Source organism: Ipomoea nil, unplaced genomic scaffold (genome assembly GCF_001879475.1).
Source record: "Ipomoea nil cultivar Tokyo-kokei standard unplaced genomic scaffold, Asagao_1.1 scaffold1900, whole genome shotgun sequence".
Classification (NCBI taxonomy): domain Eukaryota; kingdom Viridiplantae; phylum Streptophyta; class Magnoliopsida; order Solanales; family Convolvulaceae; genus Ipomoea; species Ipomoea nil.
The window spans coordinates 291,515-309,890 of NW_017618328.1; the positions used below are offsets into that span (position 1 = coordinate 291,515).

The window sequence follows — 18,376 nt, forward strand, 5'->3', positions numbered from 1 at the left end:
TGGGTCGTTAAGGTATTAACGGCGTTATTCGTTTGTGCAATTATGAATGTACAGTTATGAAATTATGAATATACAGTTATGGAACTATGAATGTACACTTATGGAATTATGAACACAGAGCTCTGACATTATGAACTTTACAATTATGAACATATAGTGATAGAATTATGAACATAGAGCTCTAAAATTGTGAACATAGAGCTCCGAAAAGTATGAATGTACAGTTATTGAATTATGAATGTACAATTACGGAATTATGATGTACAGTTATGGAATTATGAATGTACAATTATGGAATTATGAACACAGAGCTATGACATTATGAACTTACAATTATGAACATATAGTGATAAAATTATGAACATAGAGCTCTAAAATTGTGAACATAGAGCTTCGAAAATTATGAATTTACAGTTATTGAATTATGAATATACAGTTACGGAATTATGAATGTACAATTATGGAATTATGAATGTATAATTATGGAATTATGAACACAGAGCTCTAACATTATGAACTTACAATCATAACATATTGTGATAAAATTATGAACATATGCTCCTATAACGAAGCGGTCTCAAAAATAAAATAAAATTGTGGAAGATAACGGTGCCACTTACGGCACCGTTCCATGTCCACAATGTATGCTGGACACTGGTCCATAGCATAACGATTGTAGTAAGTATGTATATTTGAGTGTGAATGGCATAAGTGTTTGTATATGAATTACATTTGCATGTGAGCTTAATGCCTATAAATAAGTTTTACTATTATAGATGTATATTTAAATACATGTGAACCTATTTGTCCTCTATCTATGATCTTGATTGGCTTAACATGTCATACGATACCAAACCATTTTTCCAATCTATATCAATATGTATTTTACAGGATGGAGTGGTTAATACTTAGCGTTCGTGCTTACGGGTTACGTTATTTTTGTACACTTTTTATTTAACCCATTTTAGGCCTGACTGATGATTGCTTAACGAGTTTAGATGGAACTAGATTAGCGTAGATTTTGTTCAAGTTAGACATCGAATAGTTGGATGTGGGCCCTTTATGATGTATTATGATGATGTTAATTTAGTTAGTTTCCCGTGTAGTTGCTTTGTTGAGGGTAGCTACGGAGTAGCATCCCCTTTTGTTTTGGTTGTTGGGTAATTAGTATTCAATTGCCTTTTTTTTCCGCATTTTCCTACCTTTAATTCATGTTTAGAACTAGGCTCAATTGTATAAAAATTGGAGGTGTTACAGTTGGTCTCAGAGCCAGGTTGATGTTCTAGGGTGGTTAAGGAATGACAATATCAACCAAGGAAAGTTGACTTGATAAACCCTTAAATTTGAAACCTTAAGGTTTAGAATTTCTTTAATGGCATGTTTGGTTCATGGAATAGGTCAGGATTGGAATAACATTCCTTGGAATAGACCTATTCCATTGTTTGGTATGTTCATTTTGTCATGGGAATAATATTCCTAGGAATGAGCTATTACCTTTGCAAGGGGAACAACCATTCCTAGGGGGGGTCTTGGTATTAGCTATTCCCATGCTCTTGGGAATAGCTTTTGTATTACAAATACCAAAAATATCATTTGCACATTATTTAATATTTATATTTAATAAATATAATGTATTATATATATATATATATATATATATATATATATATATATATATATATATATATATATATATATATATATATAATTAATTAATTAATTAATTAATTATAATTTTTATCTATTAATCTATCAATAAATATATATTTAAATAAATTATATAGACACACACACCGACATTTTGCAACATTTACAATTGACATTTCGGGGAAAGAAAAGTCTTACCCCAAAACGCCATTGACATATATATATATATATATATATATATATATATATATATATATATATATATATATATATATATATATATATATTTAAGTATGATAGAAATAGAAGTTAAGAAGATAATATATACAATTGAGATTTAAAAAGGTTATAAATTTTTATCTTTTTTTTTTTTTTAAAATCTTTCAAGTTCATCTATATTTCTGAGATGGGTTGATTGCCAACCTCAACCAATCTTGTGCATGCAAGAGCCTCAACGATTTTTGGAGTTAGAGAATTCCTAAAGGCATCTAGTACGTACTCATTGATACTAAATGCTGATTGAGATGCAATTGTAAATATATGCAAGGAAATTTGGCTTAGGGTCAAGGAAACACGAAACAAGGATCACCAAAGAGTTGGTCAGAGTATATTGACAAATCCGTTGTAGTCTAGTTGGTTAGGATACTCGGCTCTCACCTGAGAGACTCGGGTTCGATTCCCGGCAACGGAATTGTTGTTTTATATATCCTCAGTTTTGCCACTTTTAGCCAGCTTGATGAGCTTCTGTAGACTGAATTGCAGTGGTTGATGATCAACATGCATATGAAAAGACAACAGCTAGGTGTATTATTGCAGCAAACTGAAGATTAAGAAGTAAGAAGAATATTATAGCAGTGAATTTTGTAATAAGAATACTGAACATACATATGGGATATCAAGTATTGCTGTATTGGATTTATATATGTACATTTCACATCATGTATAGAGCTACAACTAATATATATCCTCATTTACAAAATTTATTGAGATTAATATCAGCAAACTAGCAATTCCTGATTTCGGAGTAACGGAGGAGCTGATGAACACCGATGAGAAGTAAGTGAAACAAGCAGTGCATTCTCAAGTTGTCTAGATAAACCTCGGCTAAGAAGTGAAATGATGTAGTCCATGAAGACTGCATCACATGGTAGTGTAATTGGCCCATCGCTTGGAAGTCCAAATTCTTCTTCAGACATACTTAAGAGTTGCCTAATGATATGATTCTCGAGATATGATAGAGGGACAACAAACCGCTTCTGATCAGCAGTGTAGATAGTGAAATGACCCGCAGAAGAAATACTGCAGCTATCTGAATCATCATATAGACTTGGAAATGAAATCCTCTTTCTTCGGATGGCAGCAAATTTCTGCCATCTTCTGGCCAGCTTAATGAGCCTCTTTGAACTGATCATGATATTAACTTAGAAATTAAATAGAGATCGATCAGAGAGATTGAATGGAAGAGATCGAATAAGATTTAATTTTGTAGAAAGCTTGGAAATTGGGTAGAATTGAATGAATTGAATTTCAGTGTTTGATGAATTATAAGGAAGTGATGTATTTAAAGTGATGAGGAGGCTAAGACAGTCTTTAAGCTGTTGAGGAGGCAAAACCACATGATTGACACTGATGAGGAACGTAACCACATGGTTGTATGGGGCCTTTTAGCTTCAACCAGAAATATATATATATATATATATAAATGAGGAACCACATACATGGTTATGCTTACCAAATTAAATGGCCAAATTCCATTTAATTTCTTCTCTCATTTGGCTAGTTTTCTTGGAATGACACAAGTAGTTGAGCTTTCTCTATATGTTCAATTTCATTGATGCATGTGGGGAATGATGTTCAAAGGCAGGTCTTTATCAACAAAGTTGTATGTATAATTTCATGATGACAAAAATGTGTGGTAATGTTTCTTATCTTTCTAGCTGGCTGCCCATCCATCTAAATTATTTCTCTTAAATTAGCCACTCAATCCACCTCCCAAACCATCTATATAAACACATATAGATCGAATTGAATTGGTATTCACCCCACTCAAATAATTGCTTAAAGAAGAAATTAAACATCCCAGAATATAATGGCGATTAGTATGACTCGCATTCTCCGTGCTAAGCAGGGCCTCAGAAGGTCTTCTTCAAGAACAAACAGAGAAAGTGAGGTTCCTAAGGGGCACTTTGCAGTTTATGTTGGTGAGAGCGAGAAGAAGCGTTTTGTCATTCCAGTTTCCTACTTGAAGGACCCTTCTTTCCAAGACTTGCTGTGCCAAGCTGAGGACGAATTCGGATTTGATCATCCAATGGGTGGACTCACAATACCTTGCTTGGAGGATACGTTTCTTGACATCATCTCTAGCTCCAGTAGATCTTGAGATCGAGACTACAAACAGCTTAATTAGCTAGATTAATTAGTGGAGACAAATTTTTGTAGAAAAGATCATATCAGATCGAGTTTTATTGTACAGTTACTTGTTTCCCTTAGCTTTTTGGTTGTCTCCCCAGGATAATTCTTGACAAAAATACAAACACATTATTTTAATTAGCAGATCGAGAAAATTTTAATTTTGCACAACATCAGAGATTTCTTGTAACATTTATTTCTGTCCATCGATCTTCAGATTATTTCCCTTAGAAATGATTATGGTATAGTAATACCTTAGGAGATAGAGAGAAATTGAATGGAAAAGAACTAGATCTGTAGAATCCTTAGATCTTGATGCATAAGAAAGTGATCTATTATTGAAAGTGATAAGGCTAAGACAACCAGAATTGAATTGAGGCAATAGGCAATGCCTCGTGCTGCCTAAATTGAAAGTGATCTATTATTTGGTTTTGACCCATAGTTGAACCCTCTCATTCATTTCCTTTCATATTTTCAAGTTTGGATTCCATCATTTCACATTCCATTTCACAGAGTAATAGATAAGTTTCTACTTCTTTCTATCTCTTTCATTTATGATATTCATGGATTATACTTATGTTTATGCTTAATATGTGTGGGTAATTAATTTATGGACTTGGGTATATATTCATTTACTAATAATTTTTCTTTCTAATCATGCATATGCATTCATCAAATGATCATACAGTTGATAGTACAACCCAATGTGCTCGATGGATACCCTTGATCGGGGACCCCAGTCCGGTATGCCCCAGGGCAGTCGGGTGGTTATGCTTGGTACACTTAGCGGAATGAGGAGGAGGGGCCTCAATGGACTGAGGAGTGAGGACCGCATGCATACCCCTCGTTCGGCTCGTCAGTCGGCTCGGTTTTGCAACCAGACTAGGTAGTCGGGGTGTCCCTGACCGAGTGCGTATATCAAAGGCGAGCAGGACGGATTCAGCGGAGATTCTTTCCTTGGGCAACAATGAATTTCCTTGGGCAACAATCCCTCTCATTTCATTTTGGTTTCTCCTGAGAAAGCTAAGAGCGCAACAAGCAACTCAAGTATAAGACTCCTTCTTCTCTTCTATTCCAAGACTTTCCATACCCTTCACTCCTCTCCTTAGCTAGAATAGATGTAGTATTGAATATTTTTTGTGCTTTTGAATGATAAATTGTGTGTATTTGTTGGTTATGGCCGGGAGTTTAAGAGGTGTAGAAGACAACCATTCTTGAGGTGTAGAGGAAGAATCCTAGCTTTTGGAAGCATCAAGCTTGAGGCATAACCCATGGATATCCATAATATACTATTTTTCCTCTAGTTGTCTAATAAATGCATGTTTGAATGTTAATCATGATGTGTGAGCTTTAGAAGTGATTTAATCTCTTGTTTGATGTGGGAAATGTGTTGGAGGATGTTGTATTGTTGATGTTTTTCTTGGTTGGCATGTTTGGAGGTGTTGTATTAGGTTCAAAGTGGACAAAATGCCCAAGTGTGGAACAAAAAAAGGGATACGAGGCTACTGCCTCGTCTCTGCCACGAAGGCGTGCGGCCCTGGCCAGCGGTCCTGGGAGACCCGCCGGCTGGCCTGCATGCGCAGTGGCAGGTCCTGAGCAGCTTGCCACTTCAATCCAGGCTGCGCGGTTGGTGCAGCGGTTCTCTTGAGACCCGCTGCCCAGCCCACAGCCTAGGACTGTATATTTCTCGCGGGTCCTTCACTTATGTTTTGCGGGTTTTCGTTACTCGTAGGGCTCGGGTACTTGTTCTAAAGTGCTATGTGGTACGTCTTACGTGTACAAAATTATTTTCCTCAATTAAAGCATAATTTACCTATGTGTTGGTTATGAGACTTTGCATATGATCCACATTGTTTTTTACTAAACTTTATATCCCACATGCCTATCATGTATCCCATATTTTCTCAAACTTCGTTTAGGCGTAGTATGCCACTTGTGTGTTTGATGTGAGGAAAATCGTTATATATTGGAGGAGGTGCTTGATCTTCGGTTGCTTGAAAAGAATGCTGAAATGAGATCCAGTTGAGAATTCCTGGAAGTGTGTTTTAACGTGTTGTGATGAGATCCGATTGAGAATTGCCAGAAGTGTGTGTTAAATTGTTGTGATTAGATCCGATTGAAAATTCCCGGAAGTGTGTATTAAAGTGTTGTGATGAGATCCGGTTGAGAATTCCCGGAAGTGTGTGTTAAAGTGTTGTGATGAGATCCGGTTGAAAATTCCCAGAATGTTACTTGAAAAGAGTGTGTAATATTGAATTTATGCCAAGCACTAGTTTCACCATGTGTTCCATTGGTTCATAATTTATTGTTAAGTTGTCATACCACTCGATTTCCAATACTATGCATAACGTGATATTTTTCCTCTTTGCTTGGTTTTGGTTTCTCCTTTGATGGCATGTCACTCTACTTATTCCTTGATCCATTAAGCCAAACTTGACTTCATATCTTGTTAGTGTGTAGTAAGTATGTATATTTGATTATGAATTGCATAAGTGTTTGTATATGAATAACACTTGCATGTGAGCTTAATGCCTATAAATAAGTATTACTATTACAGATGTATATTTAAATACATGTGAACCTATTTGTCCACTATCTATGATCTTGATTGACTTTGTAATTTTGCATTTCTTCATTTTACGTAAAATATCAGAAATAGTTGGCTGACTTAGAATACTGAATGATTCAGTTAAGCGCCTACTCAGTAATGATAGATCATGAAGAGAACATCAGAGAAATAAAAACAAACACACAGAACGAACACTCACAATGTTTACCCAGTTCGATACGGTGTGTATCTACGTCTGGGGGACGATCACATAGGCGTCGAATCCACTAAATCATAATCCAATGTACAAAGGTAGATATACAATAATCTTACCCAAGTGCCCCACACAAGGTACAAACCCAGTCTACATACACAGGTTTAGTGGATTGTTGAAGATGGAGAGCCATGCATACAGAAGTCCAATGAAATCCCTTCACTTGGAGAGCCCACTCTGATGCAGTCCACTTCAGTGACGCTCTATAAGGTTGTTCCCACAACAGTGTGATCTTAGTGTCCTTTCGTTTAAGCAGCAGTAACTCTTCTCAAGTTCATCATCTTAATCACCGTGAACATGTTGTATTGAGAAGGTGCATGACAATCAAGGATCTAGTCTCATAAAGCTGATATGGAGTGTTTCTTCTTCTTATTCGGCGTAACCCTAGTCCCCTTCAAGAACTGGTACTTATCGATCCTTCAATAAACACTCTCCATAGATATCTTTGATTGTAGAAAGTAGGACTATAAAAGAGGAATGTAATCTTAGCAGATTAGGTCCATTACCTTCTTTGAAGATACGCTGATCGTCTTTCCATACTGGGCTGATAATACCGCGTGAACCTCTTAAGGAAACAGCTTCCCTAAGTCAGATCTTCAGTGTCAGTTCTTCTGTTGTTGCTTCTGATTGATCAGATATCTGTAGAACCAACCGGACAAACTCTAAACCTATCTTAGTATGCCATAATAATATTGCCAATTATAATATGGGGTTTTTGAACATAAAAACACTAACAAACTCCCTCTTTGGCTATTATTTGACAAAACAACTCAACTATATAAAAAGAACTAAGATAGGTTATTAAAAAGAAGCAACCCATGTCCGATCTGAATAATAAAAAAAAAAAACAAAGCAGTCTTAGATAAAAAACAGCAGTCTAAGATCAAAAACAACATCAAAACATAACGCCCAGCCAGGGCCAGAAGGTACTCAATCACAAAAACTCCCCCTGAGTTCATACTACTCCCCCTTTTTGCCAATGGTAGCCAAAGATCAAGCATTTGTGGGAGAGTCACTGTCAGTCTTCTCAGGATCCGCAGCAGCAGCAATATCAGTCAGGCTTAGCCGGAGAAGAACAGTAGCCAGCTCAGTACGCGCACCTGTCAGTTGCTTGGCAATGATACCGTGCACCGTCTCAAGATCAGCAACTCGCGCCTTCAATTGTTCGGAAAGCTTCATATCTTTAGCATGAGGAGACTCATCATTCACAGCATTAGGTTCCGAATTGGATGGGGCAGTCACAGGAACGACATCCTTAATATGATCTCCAGAAAGGAGACGTTTATCAACAGTATAGAGCAGCGTCGGACTGATCACTTCACTGGGCATAGGCTTAAGACCCTGAGAGGTAAGGATGCCAAAAATCAGATTTGGAAACGGTAGTCTTACCTTCTGTACCTGGGGATGAATCAGAGTTAGAACATGATAATAAATCCATTTGCCCAGATCAAACTGCATTTTAGTTCCAATTCTAAATAAGAACCCTGCCAGAAGCTTGCCAACTGTGTTGAAATGAGCTGATGGAAGCCAGTTGTGCAGAGCCAGGGGATGTAGGATGACATATCTGGACGTGAGATGCGAGCTCAGCAAATAGTCCTTATCTCCTGTAGGCCAAGATGTAGTCTGTCCACCGGTAAGAGTTTTGGCCACCAAGTCCCATTTAGTAACAACTTCTTCTTGCACTGCAGGCAAGCCATAGTACTTATTTATCACATCTGGCCCAAAATCATACCACTTCCCTCTGATGAAGATCTGCATCGGTCGTGGCCCTGTGAGACTGTCAATCTCATCACTGAGATTGCAATAGAATTCATATGTGAGCAGCTTGGAGTAAGGACAAACATCTGTAACAGTTTTCAAAAGACCAACTTCATTCAGCAAGGACAGAATGTCACAAACGGAGTCCAGTTGATTCTCATCCACAGTTCTTTGAACAATAAGCTCCCTTCTGACCATAGTGGCCCATTTGGTCTGTGCAGCAGGGGATACAAACTGAGGTTTGTAAACAGTTGTGTCAAATCCTTCAACAGGTGGAACCTCAGTAGTTACACTTCGACCTCTTGACCTTGTGGTCGGTTTCCCTTTTCTGACTGAGGAGGCTGGTGCAGATGTAGCTTGAGCAGCAGTAGGTCCTTGTTGCTTATCAGATGAACATGAACACAGAGTCTTGAACACTTGACGGATAGGTGGGTCTCCTTCAGGCTTAACAGTCTCACTCGACTTTCTCTTCTTCGCAGGCTGATCCACATCAGCATTATCACCACTGGTTTCAACAACAACCTTTGTTGGAACATTCTTCCTTTTCGTCCGTCTTGTTTCTCTGGTTGGTGATTGGACTGGTGTCACACAGTGGCTAGAATCAGAAACATTTGCAGACGAGCTCCCAACAATATTCGATATCTCTCGAATTTTGAAATTCGTGGAGTCAGGATGTGCAGTTGCCTCAATAGTTGGTTCAGCAGGTGAAGGTGCTTGGGATCCATACACCTCAGCCAGTATCTTATCATCTTCGCTGGAGGATTCTGAAGGATGTATTACTCGATAAGGTTGAGGGATTGAAGCAGATGGTAGCCCAGCAAAATGTCGCACATGTTCCAGGCTCTCTCCTAAAGATGTTGCAGTGTAAATAGGGATTCCACCTGTTTTCTCAGACTTGTGGGGACTTGATAAATCAACAGTTTCAACAGTTGCAGGTAAGGCAGGAGGATCAACAGCAGGGCAAGATTCTTTAGAGACATTAACAGTCCCAGACGGAGGCAGAGCAATATTCTCAGAAGCATAAACAACTAGACTTAGTGGATTTGGCTCATTATAGGACTTTGTTTTCTCATCAGACACATGCAACGCATCAGATTTTTCACCAGCAAAATCAATCACAGGCAAAGATAGAGGATCAACAATCACAGAGGACTTCTCGGAATCCAAAGCAGATAGATTTTCAGGCATAACAGACACATACAATGGAATAGAAGAATCAACAGGTCTATCAGGAGAAATTTCAATAGGGGTTTCAGAATCATTTACCCGTTGTCGAAGAATCTCCTGTCTGTATGTCGCTTCTCTCTGAGCAGCTTCGAGATACAGAGCTTGGGACTCCTCTCGTCGTCGAGCTTCTTCAACAGATTCTAGGGCACGTTGAGTAAAAAATTGAAGGAATGCCCCGGCCCGATTTCCATCCGAGGGTTCTGGAATAGACACTGGAGAGACATCATCACTGGCTTCGGCGACCAACACAAGAAGTTCAGTTACATCATTTGCCGACCATTCAGCATAAAACTCCGGATAGTTGGACATAACAGTCACCAGAATCTCATCGCGAAGCAGAGGATCAAGCTTGAGCTTCTTCTTCATAGCCAACTGTAGAAGCGTCTGAATGTGTTTAAGGGCTGCCACCGGAGGGTGTACCTTGCTTCCGAGTTTGATGATGATGTTTCTTACGGGGTCCGCCATTGAAGATTATGAGCAAGGAGAAGAAAAGATCACTGGGGACAGATATGCAAGAGGGATAGAGAGTTGAGAGCTGAGGTGAGTTCTTTTCTTCTTGACCCGGTATCATATAGGCTTAAGGGTGATGAACCCTAATTAATGCGGCTTGTCAAATACCATGCAGACGTGATTGATTGACACAACGATATAGCTTCTTTTTAGGAACGAAACAAATCCCAAGGAAATTTGAATTTTGAAAAGGTATTGAGATCTTTTAAGATATCTTCTGAGAAGAATAAGCTTAGATAATCTTCTTAACATAAAAAGAGAGGAGTCTTTAAGGAAAGTCAAAGTCATAACACTGACCCGTAATAAACCAACTCCTCTCTGATGGACCAACTGCTTTAGTCAATCAATTCTGCAAATTCCCAGAGCAGATCTGAGAATTTCAAAACGATTAGCATCCAGTGGCTTAGTCAGAATGTCCGCCAGTTGTTTGTCAGTCTGAATGTATTCCAACTCAATTTCCTTGGATTCAACCAGGTCTCTGATGTAGTGATGCCTGATGTCAATATGCTTCGTTCTGGAATGTTAAACAGGATTCTTGGAGATGTTAATAGCACTGACATTGTCACAAAAGAGTGTCATTGTTCCTTGTGTAAGACCATAATCCAGAAACATCTGTTTCATCCAAACCAACTGAGTACAGCAACCACCTGCGGCTATGTATTCTGCCTCTGCAGTGCTTAGTGAGATAGAGTTCTGTTTCTTACTTAACCATGATACTAAGTTCTTTCCAACAAAGAAGCATCCTCCAGAAGTACTTTTCCGATCATCAATATTCCCTGCCCAATTAGCATCACAATATGCAACCAGATTCAGTTCACTGTCCTTGGAATACCAAAGTCCATACTGTATCGTTCCTTTCACGTATTTCAGACTGCGTTTTGCAGCTATCAGATGTGATTCTTTTGGGTCAGATTGATACCTTGCACAGATTCCAACACTGAACATTATGTCTGGTCGACTGGCTGTTAGATACAACAGACTGCCTATCAAGCTACGATAGACTGTGTTATCCACTGATATACCAGTTTCATCTTTCGATACTTTTGTAGAAGTGGAGATAGGTGTTCTGGATGGTTTACATGATTCCAGATCAAACTTTTTGACAAGATTCTTAGCATACTTCTCTTGTGAAATAAAGTATCCTTCAGAACTTTGCTTGACTTGTAGACCTAGGAAATATGTCAGTTGACCAACCATGGACATTTCAAACTCTTCCTCCATGACTTTTTCCAACTCATCAGTGTATTTCTGCAAGGTTGATCCAAACACAATGTCATCAACATAGATTTGAGCTATGGTTACATGACTTCCAGTCGTTTTGACAAACAGAGTTTTGTCAACACTTCCGCGTTTATACCCGTGCTGGAGCAAATACTGTGTCAGGCGTTCATACCAGGCTCGTGGGGCTTGTTTAAGGCCATAGAGAGTTTTTCGAAGCTTATAGACATAAGAAGGACGTTCTGGATCTTCAAAACCTTTAGGTTGACCCACATAGATATCTTCATGGAGATACCCATTCAGAAACGCTGTCTTGACATCCATCTGATATAGTGTAAATCCCAAAATGCATGCGACAGCCAGCAAGATTCTGATTGACTCGAGTCTAGCTACAGGAGCAAAAGTCTCGTCATAGTCAATCCCTTCAATCTGTGTATAACCTTGAGCCACCAACCGAGCTTTGTTTCTGGCTATATTCCCTGCTTCATCAGTTTTATTTTTAAAGATCCACTTCGTTCCTATTACGTTAACACCATCAGGTCTTGGTACAAGATTCCAGACATGATTCCGCTCAAACTGATGTAGCTCCCCCTGCATTGCATTTATCCACAGATCATCCTGTAGAGCTTCTTTGACATTTTTGGGTTCTATCTTTGAGGTATAGCAGTAAGATCCAGCTATTTCTGTCAGATTATTTCTTATTCTGCTCCTTGTTTTCATTCCATCTGAAGGATCTCCAATAATGTTATCTGATGGATGGTTTTTCTGAGTTCTGGTGGGTTTATCTTTACCAACATCATTCATGAGATTTATCTCTTGTTCCGAACTTTCTTGATCTTCATCTGATGATTCTTGTGGTTTGAGCTGACTGTTGTTGTTACTTGCATCTGAATCACTTAGATGATACTCTATCACAGTTGAGTCTACTGGTTCTTCTGGATTGTCATCGACAACCACGTTTACTGACTCCATCACAGACTGAGTCCTCTTGTTGTAGACTCTGTTGGCACGACTGTTCGGAGAGTATCCAAGAAAGATGCTCTCATCACTTTTGGGTTCGAACTTCCCTCTTTGTTCTCTGTCAGCCAGCACATAGCACTTTGTCCCAAACACATGAAAGTATTTCAGATTTGGCTTCTTTCCCTTCCAGATCTCATATGGAGTTTTTGTAGTTCCTGGTCGAAGATAGACCTTATTGATAGTATGACACGCTGTGTGAACTGCTTCAGCCCAGAAACGTTGTGGCAAATGTGAGGCATGTAGCATAACTCTAGCCATTTCCTGTAACGTTGGATTCTTTCTTTCCACTACTCCATTCTGTTGAGCAGTTTTAGGAGCTGAGAACTCATGTGAGATAGCATGCTCGGAGCAGAAGTCTGAATATAGTGAGTTCTTAAATTCCTTTCCATGATCACTCCTCAATCTCTGGATTTTTATAATAGGCTCATCCTTTTCCTTCTGAACTCTTATGCACAGAGTCTTAAAGGCCTTGAAAGCTTCTGTCTTTTCTCTCAGAAAGTATACCCAGCTGTATCGAGAGAAATCGTCTACACACACAAATATATATTTCTTTCATCCAATGCTTTCAGTCTGTGTTGGCCCCATGAGATCTATATGGACAAGATCTAGACATTTCTCAGTAGTGATACCTCTTACTGCTTTGTGTGGAGTTCTGATTTGTTTCCCAATAGCACATGCGCCACAAATTTTCTCTGGATCAATTCTGATCTTCGGTACACCTTTTACTGCTTCCAGTTTTATCAACTTATCCATATCTCTGAAATTTATGTGACCTAGTCTTCTATGCAAGAGTTTTGATTCATCAGATTTGGATAGGTGACAAGCAGTTTCATTTGTCAAAACATAACAGTTGTCTGAAGACCGAGTTCCTTCCACGACAAGTTGATTTGCTTTGTCACTCACTCTGCAGCAGTTACGATCGAAGCATACATTCCAATTTTGATCACACAACTGACTGATGCTAATAAGATTCGCTTTCAACCCACTGACTAGCAAGACTTCTTCTAATTGAGGTAAACCTGGTACATTTAGGATACCTTTCCCAACGATTTTACCCTTTTGTCCATCTCCAAATATTACAGCTCCACTGCTAGGTTGAACAGCCATCAGACACTTAATGTTTCCTGTCATATGTCTGGAACACCCACTGTCGAAATACCATCTAGCATCAGTTGTAGATGCAGTCAGAACAATGGTGGGATAGCAAATAACTTCTGACTTTCTGACCCAAACCTGTCTAGTGAATGGTGTAATAGTCTTATTCTGATATTTTTCCTTCCTTTGATCTCTGTAGAAAAAATAGCACTCGGGACGTGTATGACCTTTTGTCTGACAGTAGTGACAAATGGGAGTATAATATCTAACTTTGACAATCTTATTTTTGAACCTCGAATAATGAGATTGATGAGTTGATCTGTCCAGGTCAGTGTTAGTACCGTATCTCCTTTCATTGGTTTGTACTGACTGAGATGACTGTCCTTGTTCATACCTGTGATTGGCTGTGGTCTTAGACATTCCCTCTTTGATGAACTTTGGTGCGTTATTCGAAGATTCTCCTTGTTCAAATCCTAGACCCTTTTTATCATTAGGGTTTCTGCCAGAGTCTAGAATCTTATCTAAGGTAGATGTGGTGTCCATCATCTGTATATTTTTCTTCAAGCTCTCCAACTCCTTGATTAATTTACCTTCTCTGGACCGTATCTGAGTGATGAGATCTTCTTTTATGACCAGTTCAACATTCAATTTCTTTAGAAGATCATCTCTTTGCTTTAGATCGTCATTTAGATTCTTATTTACTTTCACAAGTTGTTCCCAGCTAGCGACAAGTTTTGCAAATTCTGCCTCAAGTTGAATATGTCTCTCTTCAAAATCATCTGTTGATATGTATGATTATGTGAAGTTTCCTCCTCATCATCACTAAGAGTAGCTACAGACATAGCCTTTTTCCTTTTAAGATATGTTGCACATTCAGCCTGTATGTGACTGTATCCTTCACATTCCCTACGCTGCACTGACCGATTGAGGGGTTTTCCTGTGTCTGTGGCACTGTTTCTGTTTTGTCTCGATCGCCCAGTCTGAGATTGATTGTTCTGTGAGAAGGGTGCTGTTTCAACCTTTTGATATGAGGGGTTGTTGCCTTTGTATTGTGTTCTTGTAGACTGACCTTGACCCTTTCTGTTGAAACCTTTTAGGATTTTCTTGAAGTTTTTGGTTAGGAGAGCTAGGGTTTCATCATCTATGTCGTCTGTGTCAGATTCTCGATCAGGTTCAGCCACAAAAGCTACAGACTTTCCTTTCTTGTTGCTTCCAATATCATCATCAGCAAGAACTTCCAGTTCATATGTGTGCAAGCTTCCCATGAGTTCTCCGACAGTCTTCTTTTCCCAACCTGTGTGTTCCTGAATAGCCGTTACTTTCATTCAAAAAAGTTTAGGTAAGGATCTGAGAATCTTTTTGACCACTCTCTCATCAGTGAATGGTTCCCCAAGAATTGAGGCTCGGTTCATCAAGTTCTGAACCCTACTGTGGAAGGTAGAAATGGTTTCGTCTTCAGTCATTCTGAGAGCTTCAAATTCTGACAGAACCATTTGCAACTTTGACTGTTTGACATCACTGGTTCCTTCAAATCTGGTTTCAAGAATCTCCCATACCCGTTTAGCATCTTTTACCCCTGTAACAAGCGTAAAAACAGATTGATGTAGTGATCCAACAATTGAGTTCAGTGCTTTGTTGTTCAGATCAGAGGCATTCATTTCATCGTCTGTCCACGTCTCCATGGGTTTTTCTTCAGCAACTCCTTGTGCATTCGGAGTAGTAGGTCGACTCCACCCAGTTAGGATGGTGCGATAAACCCTGGTTCCTTGTGCTTGAAGATATATCTACATACGAGCCTTCCAAAAAGAGTAGTTGTGACCATCTAGTTCTGGTGGATTCATACTTGCGTCCACCCTGAAACCAACAACCAGCCAACGAACACACAGACAGACTTCCACAAAAACAGAGGGATTGCAAAACTAAGATAGCCCTTCGGATCAAGTCACTATGTAGACTTAAAAGCTCTGATACCACATGTAATTTTGCATTTCCTCATTTTACGTAAAATATCAGAAATAGTTGGCTGACTTAGAATACTGAATGATTCAGTTAAGCGCCTACTCAGTAATGATAGATCATGAAGAGAACATCAGAGAAATAAAAACAAACACACAGAACGAACACTCACAATGTTTACCCAGTTCGATACGGTGTGTATCTACGTCTGGGGGACGATCACATAGGCGTCCAATCCACTAAATCATAATCTAATGTACAAAGGTAGATATACAATAATCTTACCCAAGTGCCCCACACAAGGTACAAACCCAGTCTACACAGGTTTAGTGGATTGTTGAAGATGGAGAGCCATGCATACAGAAGTCCAATGAAATCCCTTCACTTGGAGAGCCCACTCTGATGCAGTCCACTTCAGTGACGCTCTATAAGGTTGTTCCCACAACAGTGTGATCTTAGTGTCCTTTCGTTTAAGCAGCAGTAACTCTTCTCAAGTTCATCATCTTAATCACCGTGAACATGTTGTATTGAGAAGGTGCATGACAATCAAGGATCTAGTCTCATAAAGCTGATATGGAGTGTTTCTTCTTCTTATTCGGCGTAACCCTAGTTCCCTTCAAGAACCGGTACTTATAGATCCTTCAATAAACACTCTCCATAGATGTCTTTGATTGTAGAAGGTAGGACTATAAAAGAGGAATGTAATCTTAGCAGATTAGGTCCATTACCTTCTTTGAAGATACGCTGATCGTCTTTCCATACTGGGCTGATAATACCGCGTGAGCCTCTTAAGGAAACAGCTTCCCTAAGTCAGATCTTCAGTGTCAGTTCTTCTGTTGTTGCTTCTGATTGATCAGATATCTGTAGAACCAACCGGACAAACTCTAAACCTATCTTAGTATGCCATAATAATATTGTCAATTATAATATGGGGTTTTTGAACATAAAAACACTAACAGGCATAACGTGTCTCATAAATCAAAACATACAAATTACTCTTACTCTCTCTTGCACAACCTTTCAAACCACCAACCAACGCACTGCAAACTCTCCATGTGTTCCTTGCCACCGTTCACCTCATCCTCTTCTCCACCAAAAGTTTCCATCTCAATGCATTCATCTTCCTCTCTAAGGTCCTCATCCTCTTTTTCATTCCCATCAACCTCATGACCTTAATTGGGAAAAAGCATCTTGAACATCTTCATTAAATGAATCTTAAAGTGGCTCTTGAATTGTCAAATCTTGCCATTGAGCCGTCACGCGATCAATTTGAGCTTGTTTCTCCAGAATTTGAAAGTACAATTGCATTAACTTGTTAGTATGTATGGACTTTACCTCAATTGTTGGGTCAAGTGGTTGGCATTCTTGTTGAAACTCTTGGTATTGAGGCCCTTGAACTCGCCCTGGATATTTGTAATTGGGATCCATGATAAAGCAATTTTCTGCCTCATGAGGTCCACCACATTTCATGCACCATAAGGGTTGTGGAGTAGGTGGTGTGTATCTTTGGTAAGTGGCTTGACTCATGTTGGCACAAAATCCTTGAGTAGGTTGTTGAGGAATATGGTTGGTGGGGTTGAGCATGTAACAATTTTCCGCAAAGTGATTCCCAGCACAAAACGAGCACCATTGAGGTTGTGATGTGAATGTTTGATATGAACTTTCTTGAAAATATCCTTGTCTTGAGTTGGAAAAATTTGAGAAAGGGAATTGTTGTTCCATTCCTCCATATCCTGGGATTCAAATATTTAATCACCTAGTGCCAAATCTTAATGACAATATTAAAATCTAGGTTTAACAAGTGTGAGGATGCAAGGTGGTATAGAGCTACTCTCGTAGTCACTAAAACTAGTGAATTTCCACTCTCGTGGCTTAAACACCCAATAAAACAAGATCAAGCATCATAAATTCTTAACTACTACCATCTCTCGATGCGCAATAATCAAGAATTAAGCTCCCTAACAAAATTACCCTTTCTCAAGGTGAAATTGTGTGTGCCCTAAATTATGCCCAACTCTCGTTGTGACACAAAGATAGCAAACGAAACAAGTAACTGTGGCCACTAATTACAAGCATCAAACAATAAAATCACAATTGCAACACAAGCATTAAACCCAAATAGTAATATATTAAAAAATCTAAGAGCTCAGGCACATAGGTTCATAAACACTTTTACCCAGATTCTCTAAAGAATTTAGCCAAGCATGGCTAAATTATACATAGCAAAGATTAATAAAAAAAATAAAAATTATCAAAAGAGTACAAGAATGAACCAGACGATTCTCTCGAATCTCCCTAGTCTTCTTCTTTCTTCCCAAGACAACTTGTGGCTCTTGATTTGTCCCTGTCTTGTCTCCAAAGATCTCTGAATTCTCTTTGGGGTTGAGGAAGGTGGGATTTTATAGTAGGTACAAAGCTGGGGCGAAATTGGAATTTCCTATTTAATTTTGGAAAATGACGAATGTTGAATTCGGAAAATTCCTCAAACTAATTTCCATTATTTCATGGCATGGGGGTTAGCACCTCCAAATTTGGTAAGCATCACCTTTAATTTTGCTGAATGCCATATATTTTAATAAGAAAGAGACCAGCGCCTTAAATTTGCATTAGGAAACAATTTGCTGCTGCATCATTCTTGATTTCAATTTCAGTGCCCCCGCTCGATGGCTCGACGCGTCGAGACCTCCTGATCTCAGTTAAAATACTAGCAGGAA

The 18,376-nt window shown here is 38.9% G+C and overlaps 2 protein-coding genes and 1 non-coding gene across 3 annotated transcripts; 2 read left to right on the forward strand and 1 right to left on the reverse strand.

Moving 5' to 3' along the window:
* The first annotated feature begins 2,265 nt into the window (after window positions 1–2,265).
* On the forward strand, window positions 2,266–2,338 carry TRNAE-CUC. The gene has a single exon. It is a non-coding gene; the product is annotated as a tRNA-Glu (tRNA).
* A 304-nt stretch (window positions 2,339–2,642) lies between these two features.
* On the reverse strand, window positions 2,643–3,059 carry LOC109193655 (auxin-responsive protein SAUR68-like). The gene has a single exon (XM_019344509.1). It carries the CDS (start codon window positions 3,057–3,059, stop codon window positions 2,643–2,645), a length of 417 nt encoding a protein of 138 aa, XP_019200054.1.
* Window positions 3,060–3,709: 650 nt separating this feature from the next.
* Window positions 3,710–4,194, forward strand: LOC109193684 (auxin-responsive protein SAUR21-like). Its single transcript, XM_019344536.1, has one exon. The coding sequence runs from the start codon at window positions 3,737–3,739 to the stop codon at window positions 4,025–4,027; it is 291 nt and encodes a 96-aa protein (XP_019200081.1). The 5' UTR covers window positions 3,710–3,736; the 3' UTR covers window positions 4,028–4,194.
* Window positions 4,195–18,376: the final 14,182 nt, after the last annotated feature.

Bases quoted from the DNA above. Each gene is read 5' to 3' on its own strand.
- LOC109193655 (XM_019344509.1), bottom strand. From the start codon at position 3,059: ATGATCAGTTCAAAGAGGCTCATTAAGCTGGCCAGAAGATGGCAGAAA.
- LOC109193684 (XM_019344536.1), top strand. From the start codon at position 3,737: ATGGCGATTAGTATGACTCGCATTCTCCGTGCTAAGCAGGGCCTCAGA.